The sequence below is a fragment of the Pseudorca crassidens genome, chromosome 17, assembly GCF_039906515.1.
Source record: "Pseudorca crassidens isolate mPseCra1 chromosome 17, mPseCra1.hap1, whole genome shotgun sequence".
Taxonomy (NCBI): Eukaryota; Metazoa; Chordata; class Mammalia; order Artiodactyla; family Delphinidae; genus Pseudorca; species Pseudorca crassidens.
Genome location: NC_090312.1, coordinates 82957073 through 82972530, shown reverse-complemented (window position 1 = coordinate 82972530; position 15458 = coordinate 82957073). Strand labels below are relative to the sequence as shown.

Here is a 15458-nt window from a genome sequence, read left to right as displayed (position 1 = left end):
AAGAAACTGTTAGTAAAAACACCAAGTTTTATGCGTTATAGTGTCTCTGTGTTAGCATCAGAGAACTGACACATTTTAAATGTTTCTGCACTAATTCTTAAATCTGTGGATGAACATCTCCAAAGCCACACGTGTTTGTTTTTTTTTTTCCTAGTAAAACCTTGATTTCTGAATTGAGTTCCTTCTTAGACTTTTCACTTTTTCTCCCACCTTCAGTGTGAACACTTGCTGATGTAAGTAGTATTTCCATATTTTTACCTGTATTTCTTCAGAATTACTGTATTTAGATTAAAAATGGCACCAAATTTGTAGAATAATTAATCCGCTATTTACCATACTCAGTGTCACTTCATGCAAGACCAGTAGTACTGATTAACTTACTATTGTTATCCTTATTTTATTTCACCGTACAATATATTTTCTCTCCTCCCAGCAGTAAATAGTATATTACATATTTAAATACATGCCCCTCACCCAACATGCACATACACAAGATGCATTGTTTTTGGAATAAGTATTAGAATTTGAAGCTTACATTCAGGAAATGGTGGTGTTTTTCGGCCTTGACCTGTTTGTACGAGGGGATGTTTACCAAAAACCTGGGCATCGAAACTGGCATAATCGAAAGGTACTTTTCCAAATTTCTCTTGCTCTTTTGACACCGTAGCTCTGGGAGAGATGATGGCTTGGGATCGGAAATTGAACTCGATTTGCTTCACCAAGCTTGTCCTGAAGAGAGAGGGGCAGAGCTCAAAAGAAATAGGACGACACCGTTGGTGAGCATCCCAGCATCAGAAGTTAAAGCAGCTCAGGTGTGTCACACCTGGAGTTTCCCACTGAGCCCCGCACTAGGGAATAGAGCTGTGGTCACACAGGATGGGGTGGAGTGAGGGAGAAGGGGGCACTTCGGGCGCCTGGGTGGCCTCAGGGAGGCTGCACGTTGTGTGTCCGAGTCTCCCATCAGTAAGAGAGAAAGTGTCATGGAACTGTCATCAGGGCACTGATAAGGTGTGTACTTCCTGCTGCTCAGGACTGTTCATCAGAGTAGCAGTGAAAAGTCACGACTGGAACTAGTGAGGAAATGTCATTATACTCTGAGGACAATATAATGTCATTATAGTCTGTTCAGCACAGCTGGCAGGGCCCTGACGCCTAACAGGGGCAGTGTCGGCACCGGAAACTGGATTCCTGAACTGTGAATTTCTTCTTAAGCGTCTCATCTTTTTCCCCACCTTCGGACTGAATGCTTTTGCTGCTTTAAGTAATATTTTAAATAGTATTTCAAAATTTTATCTATTAAATTGCCACTGTTTCAATATGAATAAAAATTACTGTATTATAACAGCTATCACATTTTTCAATAGAATTATCTTAATCCAAGCTAAATGTGACTTAAACATTCCTTTAGAATTACTGTGTGGATTAAACAAGGGTATCATATTTGTATAGCACCAATGCCGGCCAAGGAAAACACAAATGCTGTCGTGCTGTGGTCTATTGCTAAAAGGACACAAATAAATATACTTTCAGAATTTAGCAATATCAAAAATACGTATTTTTATTTTGTTTTTCACCAGAACATACCTTACTCATCAGAATGTCAACGTTTTGATGATGTTTCTTGGATTAGGTAAAAAACTTTTTAGCTGCTACATCAAAATATCTGAGTGATTAGCTGAATTTGTTATTGTCTATATAACTTGCTTTATACCCCTAATATTGCAACAGTGTTCTAGTCTAAAACAATACTTCTAAGAAATGAGCAAAATGAAACTTAATGCTGTTTCTATGTTTAATAACTAACCTACTTAGGGAGAAACTAGAGAATACGGTACTGTAATCCTAACCAAGAACCTTGTTATGAGATTTTTAACCCGTGATTCAGTAATTCATGATATTTGCCTGATTTATATTCCTCACTCATGTGATTTTGACTCTCGGCAAAGTCATGACAATTTGAGTCTTTTAATTAAACCTACAGAAGCAAATACTAAGGGACACCATATCTTGAAAATGTTCCTAATAACTGTTTTTCATTCCAGTGTCTCGGTAACGACAATGAGGACCTGGTCATCTGCTGTAATCCCCAAATCACTTTTCTTATGTATATGATTTTTGTATTAATAAGTGTATCACCTCATACTGTGTCCTCATCCATAGTTTATTATTTCGGTGTAAGTAAGGTCCTCCAAACTACCAGAGACTCTGAAGGACCTAGGACCGACAGGAGGTATTTCCATAGTTATCAATTTGGAATGAATTTTTGTTTCAAAGAGACTGTGCGCATATCTGGAAGAGTGGGACGACCATATAGCATCACATATTTTGAGTGATGAGGGATTAGGAGGTGGAAAGGTTACGTCAACCATAAGGGGGCCCCTACCTGACTAGGGGGCGGGCTTGTGCTTAGCGACACAGGGTTTGATTAATCTGTTATCGTAGACTTTACATTTTTTAGATTCATCCACATTATGTGACCTCTGCGTGCAGATTAATTTCAAGTTAAACTTCTGGAGGGTCTAGCAGTTCATTTCAGTGACAGCACGATTAGCTGGCCCAGCCTCTCAAGTGGACACTGGTGGCTGTGCGTTGGAACGAAGGTGGCCCACGGTGAGCTGGCACCTGGGAGGAAAGGGACCCTCTGTGTAGGTGCTCGGCACGCAGGGAGTAACGGGAACCCCAGAGGAGCATCCTACCTGTGACCCTGCTCAGGACACTGCCCGGTTTTGGCAGAATCCAGCTGACTTTTGTCCTGGGACATTGCCAGTTTTTCAGCTGCAGCAATTGGACAACCAGAAAGACTGTTTAAAAAAAAAAGTAGGCGGATCTGAGTTAAAAAGATAATGTAATTTGCTCTGGCACCTACCTCACAGCATCCTTGGCAAGCACCAAATGTTAAGTTGTATTAATAGTTCACTTAGCACCATTCTCAGCCTAAAAGATCCCAAAGGGTTTTGCAAACTACTGTGTCAACGTTTGTCCCCAAACCTCATCTCAGAGGTGATAAAAAAACAGAGTCATTTTTAAGATCAAAATATTATGTAAAGGAGGAATAACTAAATTATTGAAACCGCACGATATTTTAAGTAGAATGCGCTCATCCAACTGCAATTGTCCAACTATGGGTGTCAGCACGATAATTCGATGACAGCTCAGGGTCTTTTGCAAAATGTTAGGGACTTAATTTTATATCTCAGTTTAAATGGAGAGCACAGAATGTAAGTTTCCTGGCAATAGGCTTATAAGTCAACTAGTATCTCATGACCACATAATCTATACATGAAACACATAAACGATAAGCATTTTCACCAAAAGTATTTATATATATGCAATATATTTGTATATAAAGGCACACATGTGGTTTTAAGTTAGCTGCGATCTCAGTGAAATAAATCTCAGTGAAATGAAATGACGTTTACCTTCAGTAATCTGAAGCTCTTGGGTACCGTTTTAATGTGCATTGGATGGGATTCAAGATAACCCCTAAGCCACTCTTTCCAAGGTCAAACAGCTCTGGGGTGGGGGAGGTTCAGAGCAGAGACCAGGCTCTCTGTGTATCGCTATATAAGTATCTACCCCTGGTCTCCAAATACGACATTTTTTTGTTGGCATACTTGGCTGCTCAGTGAAAATTTATAGGGGAGTAAATAATGGGGTATTTTTTACTTTTTCCTCTGCACACATTGAGAATATTTGTCACCTATGTCAGGTGCTAACATATCTGATGCTGATCCAGGAATTTTGATAACACACGGCAAGTTCCTTGTTTTCTTGGTGGAAAGTTTCTCTCGAGTCTCATCCCAATTACCTCCTGTGCGTGTTGCGGTTGCTGTTCACATGCCCTCGTCCTGTGCATCCCGGGGTGGGGCACTTGAGCACATTTTCATGCATGGCAAGAACTAGGCACGAAATAGCACATAAAAGAATAGAGCAATTTATCATCAATACATCACACACCGACAAACTGTCTCAACTTTGCATTCAAAGGAATTCAGTTACATCGTCCACCACGCTCCCTAATTCTTCGAGAGAATAAACACTTTTCAAATGCAAACCAACCAGTGGAAGCCCACACCGGACCTTCTCCTCTCTCTGACTCTCACACTCCAGGACACTCTCCACCTGCCCTAACCCCCAGGGCCAGGTCCCAGACAACCACAGACAGCGCCAGAGGCCCAGAGCCCACTAGAAATTCCAGCTGGCCAATCTGAGGCCAGTTCACTCCGCTCCCTCCCACGAAAGCTCAAAAAGGCTCTTGCTTACAACAACTCATCCCTCCCCGCCGCGGGTCCTGGTGCTTCCCCCGGGGGCCCTGCCTGGCCTGAGGTGCCCCCTCCTCTTGGGAGCTCTGAGTAGCAAATTAGGTTTTCAATGTCAGTATCTCCTGATCTACTGGCCTCACTGTACCCCAAGTTTTCTATTAATATGCTCTGTTTTAAACATCCAGCTAGATGGAAATTGTCTTGACACAGAGGGAGAAAACTTGGTATTTCCGTTTCTGACTCCAAACTGGAGGAGGAAGTGGGTAACTTGGTGGACTTATTTCAGGGCCGGCGGTACTCACTCTCCAGGGGAACCCGCACTTTGTGAGGGCACCCTGAAAGGCTGCGGTGGTGAGGGTACAGCCCTGTCACGTGCCCTGTGCCGTCGCACCCGGGGATGGGGCACTTGGTCTCCCTCTTTTCAGGCCTCGGTGAATCTGCAGAGGAATTAAATTGAGAGAGACATCTGGTTATTCCTCTTCCCTCCCCTTCAGCAAGTGGCCTTGCACACGACCTTCTCACTCTGTTCACCCTTCTGATGATAAACATTCTTCTCACATCGCCTTGAATCAGACCCTCAGCTAAGACCTGCGGAAGCAGAAAGAATGTTTTCAATTTTCCTGGTTCCTTAAGCAGAGGCTGACACAGGGCAAGGGAGTGCTGAAACACAGTGACGGTTTTAAGTTGTCATGTCACAGATCACAGTTAGAGCCTCATTATGAAATGTCAGCCCTACACCAGAGGATGAATAGGCTCTGGAAAAGGAAAAGTAAAAAAAAAGAGAAGGAAAAAGGAAAGCATTTATTTAAACCCAAACTGTCTCCTATTGAAGGGATCTGTAAAAGGCCAGATTCAAAAATCACACGATGAAGAAGCCGCCGTATCTGAGGAGGGCCCGTCTGGGTGGTCCAGTGGGTCCTGGCAGCAGGTCCAGTGGCCCCGGAGTTCTGGGCTTGAGCAGCTGTTCCTAGACACGTGGGGAGGCTGCTCCAATAAGAGTGACATCTCGCGCCACGCCCGGCCAGGGGGAAGTGCTGTGAGGGCCCAAGACGCCCAGAGCCCCGCAGTTTGAAGCTCTGGATCAACGCGCAGTAGCTGCAGAGGAGAAGCTATTGGTTTCACTCCTAGTGTGGAAGCGGAAGACAGAGGCAGCAGGAAGAGGCTTGGCCGCACATAGGGTGGGGACCGGCTCGAGGGGTCTGCCGGGCGCTGCCAGGAACATGGGCTGCGGGCGGAGGACCAGGTGCTGCGGCAGGGGAAAGGGACACCTTGCAACCCATGCTGCCGGGCTGCCCAGAAGGGGCGGCTGAACACAGCTCGGCACACACACTGCTGGCTTAGATAGAGGGTTATATAAATACATAAAATAAATGAAGACTAACGTGAATATTCTCATATTCGTGACCGAGAGGGTAGATAAGCTTAAAACAGAAATGCATTCTCAGAGCCGAAACTGCCCCCCTAACTCGTGCGTGGAGTGACAACGTCAGGCATCGGGGCCAGCCTGCCCCTCACATTCAGGGCATCTAGAGGAACCGGGACCAGAGCGGGCAAGGCGGCCTCAGAGAGAGGACCAGCGTGGGATGGAGGCCGGCAGGCTGCAGGCTTCTCCCAACGCGAAGTATCAGGAATCACGAACACACGACGCTGAGAGGGAAAATAAATAGTCTGTACCATCCTGCCGCAAGAAAGCTGCCGGCGATGGGTACGGGGCAGGGTCCTGGCTGCGAGGACGCCGAGGGCCCGTGTGCTCCGGCTCCAAACGTGGCACGGAGAGCAGGGCAGCGCTGCCGGAGGCAACAGACGTCCCCAGGGCGGAATTCTGCGGGGGGCAGACGTGCCCCCGTGTTGCCACGCCACCCCGGCCGTCGGACTGGGCAGGTGGGTACCGCAGGTGGTACGCGGGGCAATTATCTGGGGACGTGGTTCCAGCCAAGGGGGAAGGGCCAAGGGCCCTCCCCGTGAGCGCGCAGCCAGGGAGGGCGGGGTCGGCAGGGAGAGGACGCGTGTCTTGGGCGGGAAGGGAAGGACCCGAGTAGCGGGCGTGTGTGTTTCCTGAGACGCGATTTAACGCCACGAGGTGGAGACTACACTCTTTGCTGTACGAGACAAAGGTGCATACGAAGGGTTTTGACATGCTGTATGATTTTGAGGGGGTATTTTTTACTTAGTCCGAAAAGACGGCCACATTTCCAGTCCGTTTGGGCACTCACGTGTGTAGAATATGCTAGTAAAAGTCCCCAGTGTTTCCCTTTGCGGCACGGCAGAAACTAACAACGTTGTGAAGCGGCCATACTCCAACACAAATTAATTTAAAAAAAAAGAACAGAGCAAGAAATACAGATCATTTGAATAGAATTTTGACCAGAACTACTTCTTATGATATATGGGAACTTGATGTGTGAAAAAATAAATTTCTATTCAATTGGGAAAAAAAAAATCCCCGATGTTTGATTCACATGGAATTGGTAGGGGCTGGGTGCTGACAACCTGTGAGAGCGACTTGGAAAGATTCGGGAAGAAGGAGCGGTGATGTGAATGTTGATGGGCTTCCTCCCTTGGATCTGGTCCAGGTGAGGCCGCCTTTCTAAACCACACGGAGCGCTTTGGCCACACTGTCTGCGGGAAGCCAGGGAGGGTGTGGGAGATAAGGCCAGGCTGGCACCTGACCAGGTGTGGGTTGCTGACTGTCCGTCTTGCACTGTGTCTGCCAGCCCCTCCTCTGCGGGGAGCAAAGATGCCCCACGGTGCTCTCCGGGTCCGGCGCCGGTGCCTGACACGAGCTGGAGCTGCAGCTCTGGGGGGGCTCCCAGGCCTGGCTCTTCCTCTTTAATTTTCTTTGCTGGATGCTGCTTCACAAAAATGACCTTATACTCTGGTGACCTGACATCCCGGTTTGCTTGGGACTGTCCTGTTCATACCTGATGGACTCGTGGGATTGCTCCCATGGCTCCCCTTCACCCCGAAAGTGTCGTAGGCTGTAGGATAAATTATATGGCGACTCTAGTTAGACTAGGGGGACCCAAAGTCTCCCTGTTGCTGGGTGGCAACAGGATAGCAAACCTTGGTATCGTTAGAACTGCCGACTCATCGGAAGGCTTGGGTGAAACGGTATTTTGAAATCCTAGGGTTCTGTCCCTGAGAGCAAAGTCACATGCCCAAGGTGCACGGGGATTAGTGCTTACTTAGGAGCATGGAATACTCACAGGAGAAAAAAGCTCCTCTTTCGCTCCCACACCAGGGACGGGAGCAGGACCGTGAACCTGGGCAGCCTCTGGATGAAGCCTGGAGGCCCCTGAAGTCGGTCACTGTTTTGCCTGTTTCTTCCTGGTCTAGTCTGGAGCTCCCTGCGTGGACCTTACATCCCAATGCAGGACCTCACCCTACACACAGGCTACACTGTGGACTCATCCAGTCCCATCAGCGATTGTCTAAGTCTCCACCATGCACATTCTATTGCCTTGTTAATTTTTGTAAACAAAAAAACCTTTAAAAAGTTCTAAAAAATGACCAAAGTATCGTCAAGTGTTTTAAGCCATGGCACAAATAATTAGTGTCTCCAAAGACTGGATTTCATTGGCTGAAGGTACTATCAGTTGCAAGATGAAACATCATTTTATGTGCCAGTGAGGAAGGAAAAACGACTGAAAACTGAATGATGGCACATGTTTCTAATTTCACAGAGATGCTAAGATGGGAAAACTGTGCATCTTAGAATGGATGAAATATAGTATATTGGAAATGATGGGGTTTTGGAATTTGAAGTAAATTTCATCTTTTTTTTTTCTGATTTTTTAGTTCATTAAAAAAAAAACAAAACCAACACCCACACAGGTAATTTCCACAAGTTGGGTGTGAGTGGAGTGCTCAGAGCTGCTACCACACCCTCCTGCCCCAGACCACATACCATCCTTGATATTCTGTCTCCATGCCAGCCCTTACAGTATGTTTGCACAGAACTATTATCTCACTCCTCACTAAATGACATTCTTTTATTCTTTTTTTCTCAACTCTGAGCTGCAAGACAGTATTTGACAAGACTACTTGTAGGTGAGTACTAAAATGGACTTAAAATATACAATGGATTTCTGGGTAAATCTCAGCAGTCAGGACATCTAACCACACTAGCGCATTATTCTTTTCAGCGCTTTAGGTCCACGACCTTGATTACCTCTAAGATACTCCTCTCTGAATTCTGTGGTTCTCAGATTTTAGGGTGCCCGAGAATCACCTCAGGAACTTGCTTTTAAAAACAAGCAAGTTATGCACATGAAAAGATGCTCAACATTGCTAATTATTTGAGAAAAGCAAATCAAAACTACAATGCGGTATCACCTCACGCCAGTCAGAGTGGCCATCATCAAAAAATCTACAAACAATAAACACTGGAGAAGGTGTGGAGAAAAGGGAACCCTCCTACACTGTGGGTGGTAATGGAAACAGGTGCAGTCACTATGGAGAACAGTATGCAAGTTCCTTAAAAAACTAAAAATAGGGCTACCATATGATCCAGCAATCCCACTCCTGGGCATATATCCTGAGAAAACCATAATTCGAAAAGATACATGCACCCCAATGTTCATTTCAGCACTATTCACAATAGCCAAGACATCGAAGTAACTTAAATGTCCATCGACAGAGGAATGGATAAAGAAGATGTGGTACATAGATACAACGGAATATTACTCAGCCATAAAAAGGATGAAATAATGCCATTTGTAGCAAGATGGATGGACCTGGAGATTATCATACTAGGTAAAGTAAGTCAGACAGAGAAAGACAAATATCATATGATATCACTTATATGTGGGATCTAAAAAAATGATACAAATGAACTTATTTACAAAACAGAAACAGACTTGCAGACTTCAAAAACAAACACAGTTACCAAAGGGGAAAGGTGGGGGGGAGGGATAAATTAGGAGTTTGGGATTAACATGTACACACTACCATATATGAAATAGATAAACAACGAGGTCCTGCTGTATAGCACAGGGAACTCTACTCAATATTCTGTAATAACCTACATGGGAAAAGAATTTGGAAAAGAATGGATATGGGTATATGTATAACTGAACCACTTTGCTGTACGCCTGAAACTAACACTACATTGTAAATCAATCTACTCTAATATAAAATAAAAATTAAATTAAAAAAGTTTTTTAAAAAAGCAAGTTCTGAAGCAGTAAGTCTCATGGGATCCTGGAAATACTCATCTTAACAAGCCAAAGACCACGCCTTGGGAAACTCCACGTAACTGGAGGCCTCATCACCAGGCCCGCCTGGTGCAAGACCCAGGGGCGGGGGCATCTTTATGGGCACACGGAACAGAACACAGCTTTCCTAAAGTCTGAGGATCGGTTTTAAGGTCTCCTCCGAGCACACTGACTGTCTCATTCAAGTCTGGTCCAGACGTTTGTGGACCCTCCGTTAGAGAGCTTGCAAAAGCACAGGCTTATGAAGGCATTAGCATCCGGTCTTGTCCTAAGAAGGATCGGGGCATCCTGCCTGGCTTCCTGGTGGCTTGACACTATTTTGAAGCTCAAAAGCAGTCAGATGGGGCTTCCCTGGTGGCGCAGTGGTTGAGAGTCCGCCTGCCGATGCAGGGGACACGGGTTCGTGCCCCGGTCCGGGAAGATCCCACATGCCGCGGAGCGGCTGGGCCCGTGAGCCATGGCCGCTGAGCCTGCGCGTCCGGAGCCTGTGCTCCGCAACGGGAGAGGCCACAGCAGTGAGAAGCCCGCGTACCGCAAAAAAAAAAAAAAGCAGTCAGATGATCCCAGAAAGAGGGCGGGAAAGAAAAATTAAATTTCTGGAAATGATTTGATTCATAAAATGATTTAAAATCCAGTAAATACAAATGTACTTCTAACATACCCAAGATAGTACTTTTTAACAAGTACGATATATTTTTTAAAAGCAGCTCTATTAGAAGAAATACAGGTCTTTACTTTGCGTGAGTTAAAACCCTACAAGCCGACCAAGCTTTAATCTGAGAACAATCTATTGAGTAGGAAAAAAAATTGCTAATTTTAAAATATAAATTAGGTTTTTAAATTGTGCTGTCAAAAAGCTATCTGGGAGAAGCAGTCAAACCTTACTCATTTACCACCCCCCCAACCTCTAAAGACATTTTAAATAAAATAGAAGCAAATCGGTGTCTTACGTTTACTGGTAAAGACTTGTCTTCCGCCCACGTCAATGACTTTGTTTTGCTTCCTCTCCCCCGACAGATGCTCCAGAAGAAGCCTGTCCAGCTCCCTGTAGGTGCTGTGGAAGACACAGCCTCGCTCAGCCTGCAGGGCGATCGCCTGCTCCAGCAAACTCAAGTTCCCCTTGGTTTTCTCCAGGGCAGCGGCTTCCTCCACCCCCGCGGCCGGACACCCGTGCCTGTGATCATCCTCCTTACTCCCAGGGAACGAGGGCTGGGCTTGGCCATCCGACGGGTCCACGGGAGCGTGCTGTGGCTCTCTCCTTTCTGTTTCCGAATCACATGCGCTTTTGCAAGAGATAAACTTGTCACCTTCAGTTTTTATTTCAGGAACTTCCAATAGGTCTTTCCTATCATCCACGAGAACATACTTTGGGACGCTCTGAGGTTTGGTTTCTTCCGAGAAGTTGGAGTCGCTGTCCCAACCATTCTCTGCACTTTCAGAGTTACTTTCGTTGTCATCGGAGGAGCAGAACCGCAGCTGGGAATCGTCGATTTTGTCTTTTCCATCGTCGGAATGAACCATAAAGCACTCATCCACTTCATCCCCCTCTGCTTTTAGAGACTGGATGCCACTGTCATTTAAGTTCTCACTTATGGTCTGAACAGATGCATTATTTTCAAATTTCCCCAAATGCATTAGCGATTTGACCACGAGCTCTTGATAACGGCCGTATCTGTCTTCCTTCCCATCGGAATTTTCTTGTGCAGTTGAATGAAGCTTCTCCTCCATGGGTTTTATCATGATTTCTTCTAGGGAAAAAAGAAGGCCAATATTTGAAAAAATAAGAACAAAAAGTATTTTAAGGGAATTACCGTGATAGATAGATAGACATATACATATATAATACATGCAATATGTGAATATGTGGACTCCATCAATTATATAAACATTGGGTAGAAAAATACATACCCTCTTGACAAAACAAAACAAAACTCAGACCTTAATATTCTGAGAATTGCCTTTAAAGAGATGAGCTATTCTAATTTTCAGCATGTCAGAGCTAAGCTTGTCTAGTTACTGAAATAAATACTCAACCATCACAGAGTCCTGAATGTGAAATTCGTGTTACTGTACCTCTTATATTTGCAAATCTCAGTCAACTGGAAGAAAAGTAAGCATATGTCCTACTATACATTATAAAAAGGAAGTATTCATCGAATTTCTCTGATAGCGTGGCAATATATTTTCAAAGCTTATTAGGTTGATTTTCTCTGCCTCCGTAGAGTCCCAAACATACTTTCAGATTTTATGGAACGTTAGCTGAAATACACAACACATCTACACGAGACGATAACTAAAAGAAGCCTGAGGTTCTCGAGACTCCCTCATCACTGTCATAACTGTCACACGAAAATGCCATGACGAGGGAAACACAAGTAAATGGGAGAATGAACATGATGGAATAATATCTTGAATAGTAGCTCAGTTTCTGGCCTGGTACCTGCACGCACTTGTGTAAAAAGGAGATGAGTCAGGAGTGGGGACGGTTGGAGGATGCTGAATGTTAACCAGTTCTTCTCAGCCCTGATGGTAAAGAAGGCCTGGGACTGAGGAGAGCGCCCACCCCCCAAGCGCCAGTCTGTCCATGGGGTGTCCACTGTCCCAGAGCAGCTGTCCGTGTCACCCCCTTCCCTCTTGGCAGTGGCCCAGTCGGGGTGACAGATTGTGTGTGTGTATATATTTATATGTACAGTCACCCTCCCCAAGCCTGTCCCGGTGCAAACACACCACCTGAGGTGCAGATTCGCCAGTGCCCCAGCCCTGGCCGCGCACATGGCGGGGTCCAGGGAGCTCGGCGCCCAGAGATCGCCAGGCTGTGAAATGCACCAGATAACCAGGCAGTGGTCCCTGGCAGTCACTGAGACAAAACAAAAAGAAGAAGCAAGACTATTTCTGTGTCTGTAAAGGCAGGGTGGTGGATGGGAACACAAAATAATAAGCCCCTTGAAGACTGTTAAAGACACCAGGTGAAGTGCATTCTGCCTTAATAAACATCTTGGGAGGAAAGGAAAGCACAGCCGTCCTGTGTAAGGGCTGCGGGAGAGGGTGTCTGTGCAGAAGACAATGTGCCTTTTTTGGGTCTCGTTTAATTTTTTATAAACATTGCGTCTGACAAGGACACTCAAAAATGCATCTCCATCATCTTCCTTTCTGGTAATTATCTCCCTAAATCAACACTGGACTGCCCGGATCAAGTAAATATTGCCATAGTAACTAAAAGCATTTTTGGATGAAGGGAAGAATTCAGTCACAACACTAGCCCCTTTAAATAATGCTGATTATAGAGTGCAGTCTTTTGTTGGGATCTATTCAACATAAACTGAAAAATTTAACATTTTACTTCCTAGAAAAGAGGCTGGTGAAACCAGCACATAATATTTGAACGGATGGTGTATCCTCTCCTGAATTCATATCAGAGGAACTCCAGGTTTAAATAATATATTAAACATAGTCTAAAATGCAAATGAAGTTTTTCTCAATATCACAGTTGGCTGTTAAGAGAAAGTGTAAAGGGTTATGATAATTTTAGAATATTATGAACTACAGAAAACAAATAAAAAGCATTTTCAGTGAATATGCTCAATTCATTGAACTATTCTCTCAACTCCACTTAACTACCCACATGTGTACAATAATGATTTATAGACATTATACCTAATTATGCATATTTGGGCTGTGTGAGAGTGCTAACAAAAGCTCTAGAAAGCAACAATTACCTCTGTTGCTTAGCTACATAGTTTAAAATATTCCTATTAAGTGCAGATCACCAGAGAGGCGGGGGTGACAGCCATGCACGTGTGCCCGACGATGCGTGTCACCGAGCCGCTGCCAGGCGAGCGTTTTGGGTCATTTCCAGTTTACATAATTGTTTGGTTCAACTGTTGGTTATATGCTAAAAGAAAATATTTATTAATTATTCTTCAGAAAGAGAGGAGCCCTGCTGGTAGAGGTGCCTTCGTGCGTAGCCCGCGGGGTTTCCAGGGGTGCTCTGCAAACCTGCAGACCAACTTCCCACGCGCCCACCCCCCTCTGCCATCACTGTCATTGTCACAAAGAGAGAAGTTGAGTTCGCTTTTGAGCAGACGTATCTGCGACGGGGCGCCCCTTCCCCCCAGCTTTGTAACAGGCTGCCTACTTTTTCTGCGCTTGTGTGTTTTTGTTTTCCGGGGTGGCCCGGTGGTCTGTTTTGTGCTTTTGCCACTGACATAACCCAAAGAGCCCTGCGTTAGGGACCTCGTTTGATTCTGGGCCTGGCGTGTGTCTCTGTGCCAACTCCGATGGGTTCCTCCCCCTTTCTGAGCCTCACCCTCACAGGAAAGCGGGTGCCACCCAACAGGTATGCAGTGAAGGATGGCCGCTTCTCCCTTCCCTGTTACTATGGTAGAGTCAGCAAGGGCAGAGGAGACATGGGAGCTTCCACCTAGATAAGGTGCGGCCCGTTTTTCATTCAGAGTAAGTAGTGACCACGCCCGCTGTGGAAGGTCACAGTCCAAGTGTGAAGAGGACTCAGCCCAGTTCACCGTCACCCACGTCACACTTGCTATGCTCGCCAACTGCCTTGGGGATGGGAGGGTCCGTGCACGGCGTGGAGGGAGACCTCCCGGGTCTGAGGTCCAGAGACCGGGGTCGTGTGGTTGGCCCAGCACCACCTGCCTGTATGGCCTCAGGCAGGCCGACGTCTCCCGAGTCCTGGGTCCTCATCTTTAAAACGAGGGTGATCTGATGTCCCAATGACTGGATGACCCCGTGACATGCTAAGACAATGAACTGGTATGTTCCTGGCATGGTGTTCAGTTACTCATTTCATTTAATCCTCACAACAACTACAAGAAAAGTACTTTCAACTCCCTGTTACAGGCGGGAAACCAGCGTTCTAAAAAGCCAAGGGCTTGCTCAAGTTCACACAACCAGCCAGTGGGGGGGCTGAGATCCGGACCCACGGCCAGGAGCCTACTAGTTTCCCATATTTGGATACTTTCAAGAGTGAATTTATAGGAAAATACCAGAATACACTTGTCAGGTAACTTGTAATGAAAAGCAACAATCCTTAAAGTATAAAGAAAAACACATAAAGACAAACACAACAACAAACAAAAACTAACAAAGTGCATCTCACAACAACGTGGGGTAGAAAATTCCTCAGGTGCATTTCTGGGGCTGGAGTAGGACAATACTTTCCTCATAGAGCAAAAAAGTAAATAAATAAACTTCCTTTTGGCCTGATATGTAAAACCTCACATCTGTTGATTTGCTTTAAACCAAAGTCTCTCCTCTGAGGGGTCTGGTAATCCTGAAGTTACCTGCTAGCGGATTCTCCATAGGTATCAACTGTTCTGCGTCAAAACAACTTAAACAAAAGAAGTCCTCTGAAAATCACATGTTTTGAGGTTGATTCCTTCCGTACAACTGGATTTCAGATTTTAGTTCTGTTTCTGTAACTATCTAAGTGACTTTTACGGGTAAATTAGTCTTCCAGGCCTCCTGAGTATGTCAACTTTGTTGGGAATAAAAGATGAATTCATCTTTCAGAGTTTTAGAATGGGAGCGGCGTATCCTTTATTTGCTGTCTGTTGAGAGATAACATAGTCAAAGTGTCATCCCAGCTCCCAGAGCCTCCACAGGTGTGACGGGTTTCCTGGAATCACGATCACGTGCTCACAGCCCGGGAGGATCCCACACACTGGCTCACCCTGCTTCTTTCCCTCGTCTGCACTGGGAACACACGAGCTCGTCCTGCCTCCTGAGAGGGCTCTGCGAGGTCACCTTCTGTTTGCCCCAGTGAAAACTGTGCATCTGCATGGTTTTGTCCAAATTTTCTTCTACCATCCTTAACGCCCACCTGCAGCTCTTTGAAAGACAGCCAGGGGAGGGCATGGGGCACAATTTTGCCATTAAAGGGATTCAAGCTCATGGCCTCAGCCTTCGTGAGCCTAACCCTCTCTCATCAACTGAACCGCCTGCTTAAGACAAAATTGGGCAC

The 15458-nt window shown here is 45.6% G+C and overlaps 1 protein-coding gene across 5 annotated transcripts in view; it reads right to left on the bottom strand.

The window, feature by feature from the left end:
• Nucleotides 1-15458, bottom strand: part of ST18 (ST18 C2H2C-type zinc finger transcription factor) — a 126320-nt gene that overhangs the window by 48889 nt on the left and 61973 nt on the right. For 4 of the 5 annotated variants that reach the window (XM_067712344.1, XM_067712343.1, XM_067712347.1 and 1 more), the window contains exons 6-10: nt 10429-11226; nt 4565-4699; nt 3809-3899; nt 2697-2801; nt 536-729 (exon numbers count right to left, since the gene is read on the bottom strand). In XM_067712344.1, the coding sequence (XP_067568445.1) occupies nt 536-729; nt 2697-2801; nt 3809-3899; nt 4565-4699; nt 10429-11226 (1323 nt within the window). The remainder of the gene's footprint in view (nt 1-535; nt 730-2696; nt 2802-3808; nt 3900-4564; nt 4700-10428; nt 11227-15458) is intronic. The other variant, XM_067712345.1, reaches the window with a different exon arrangement.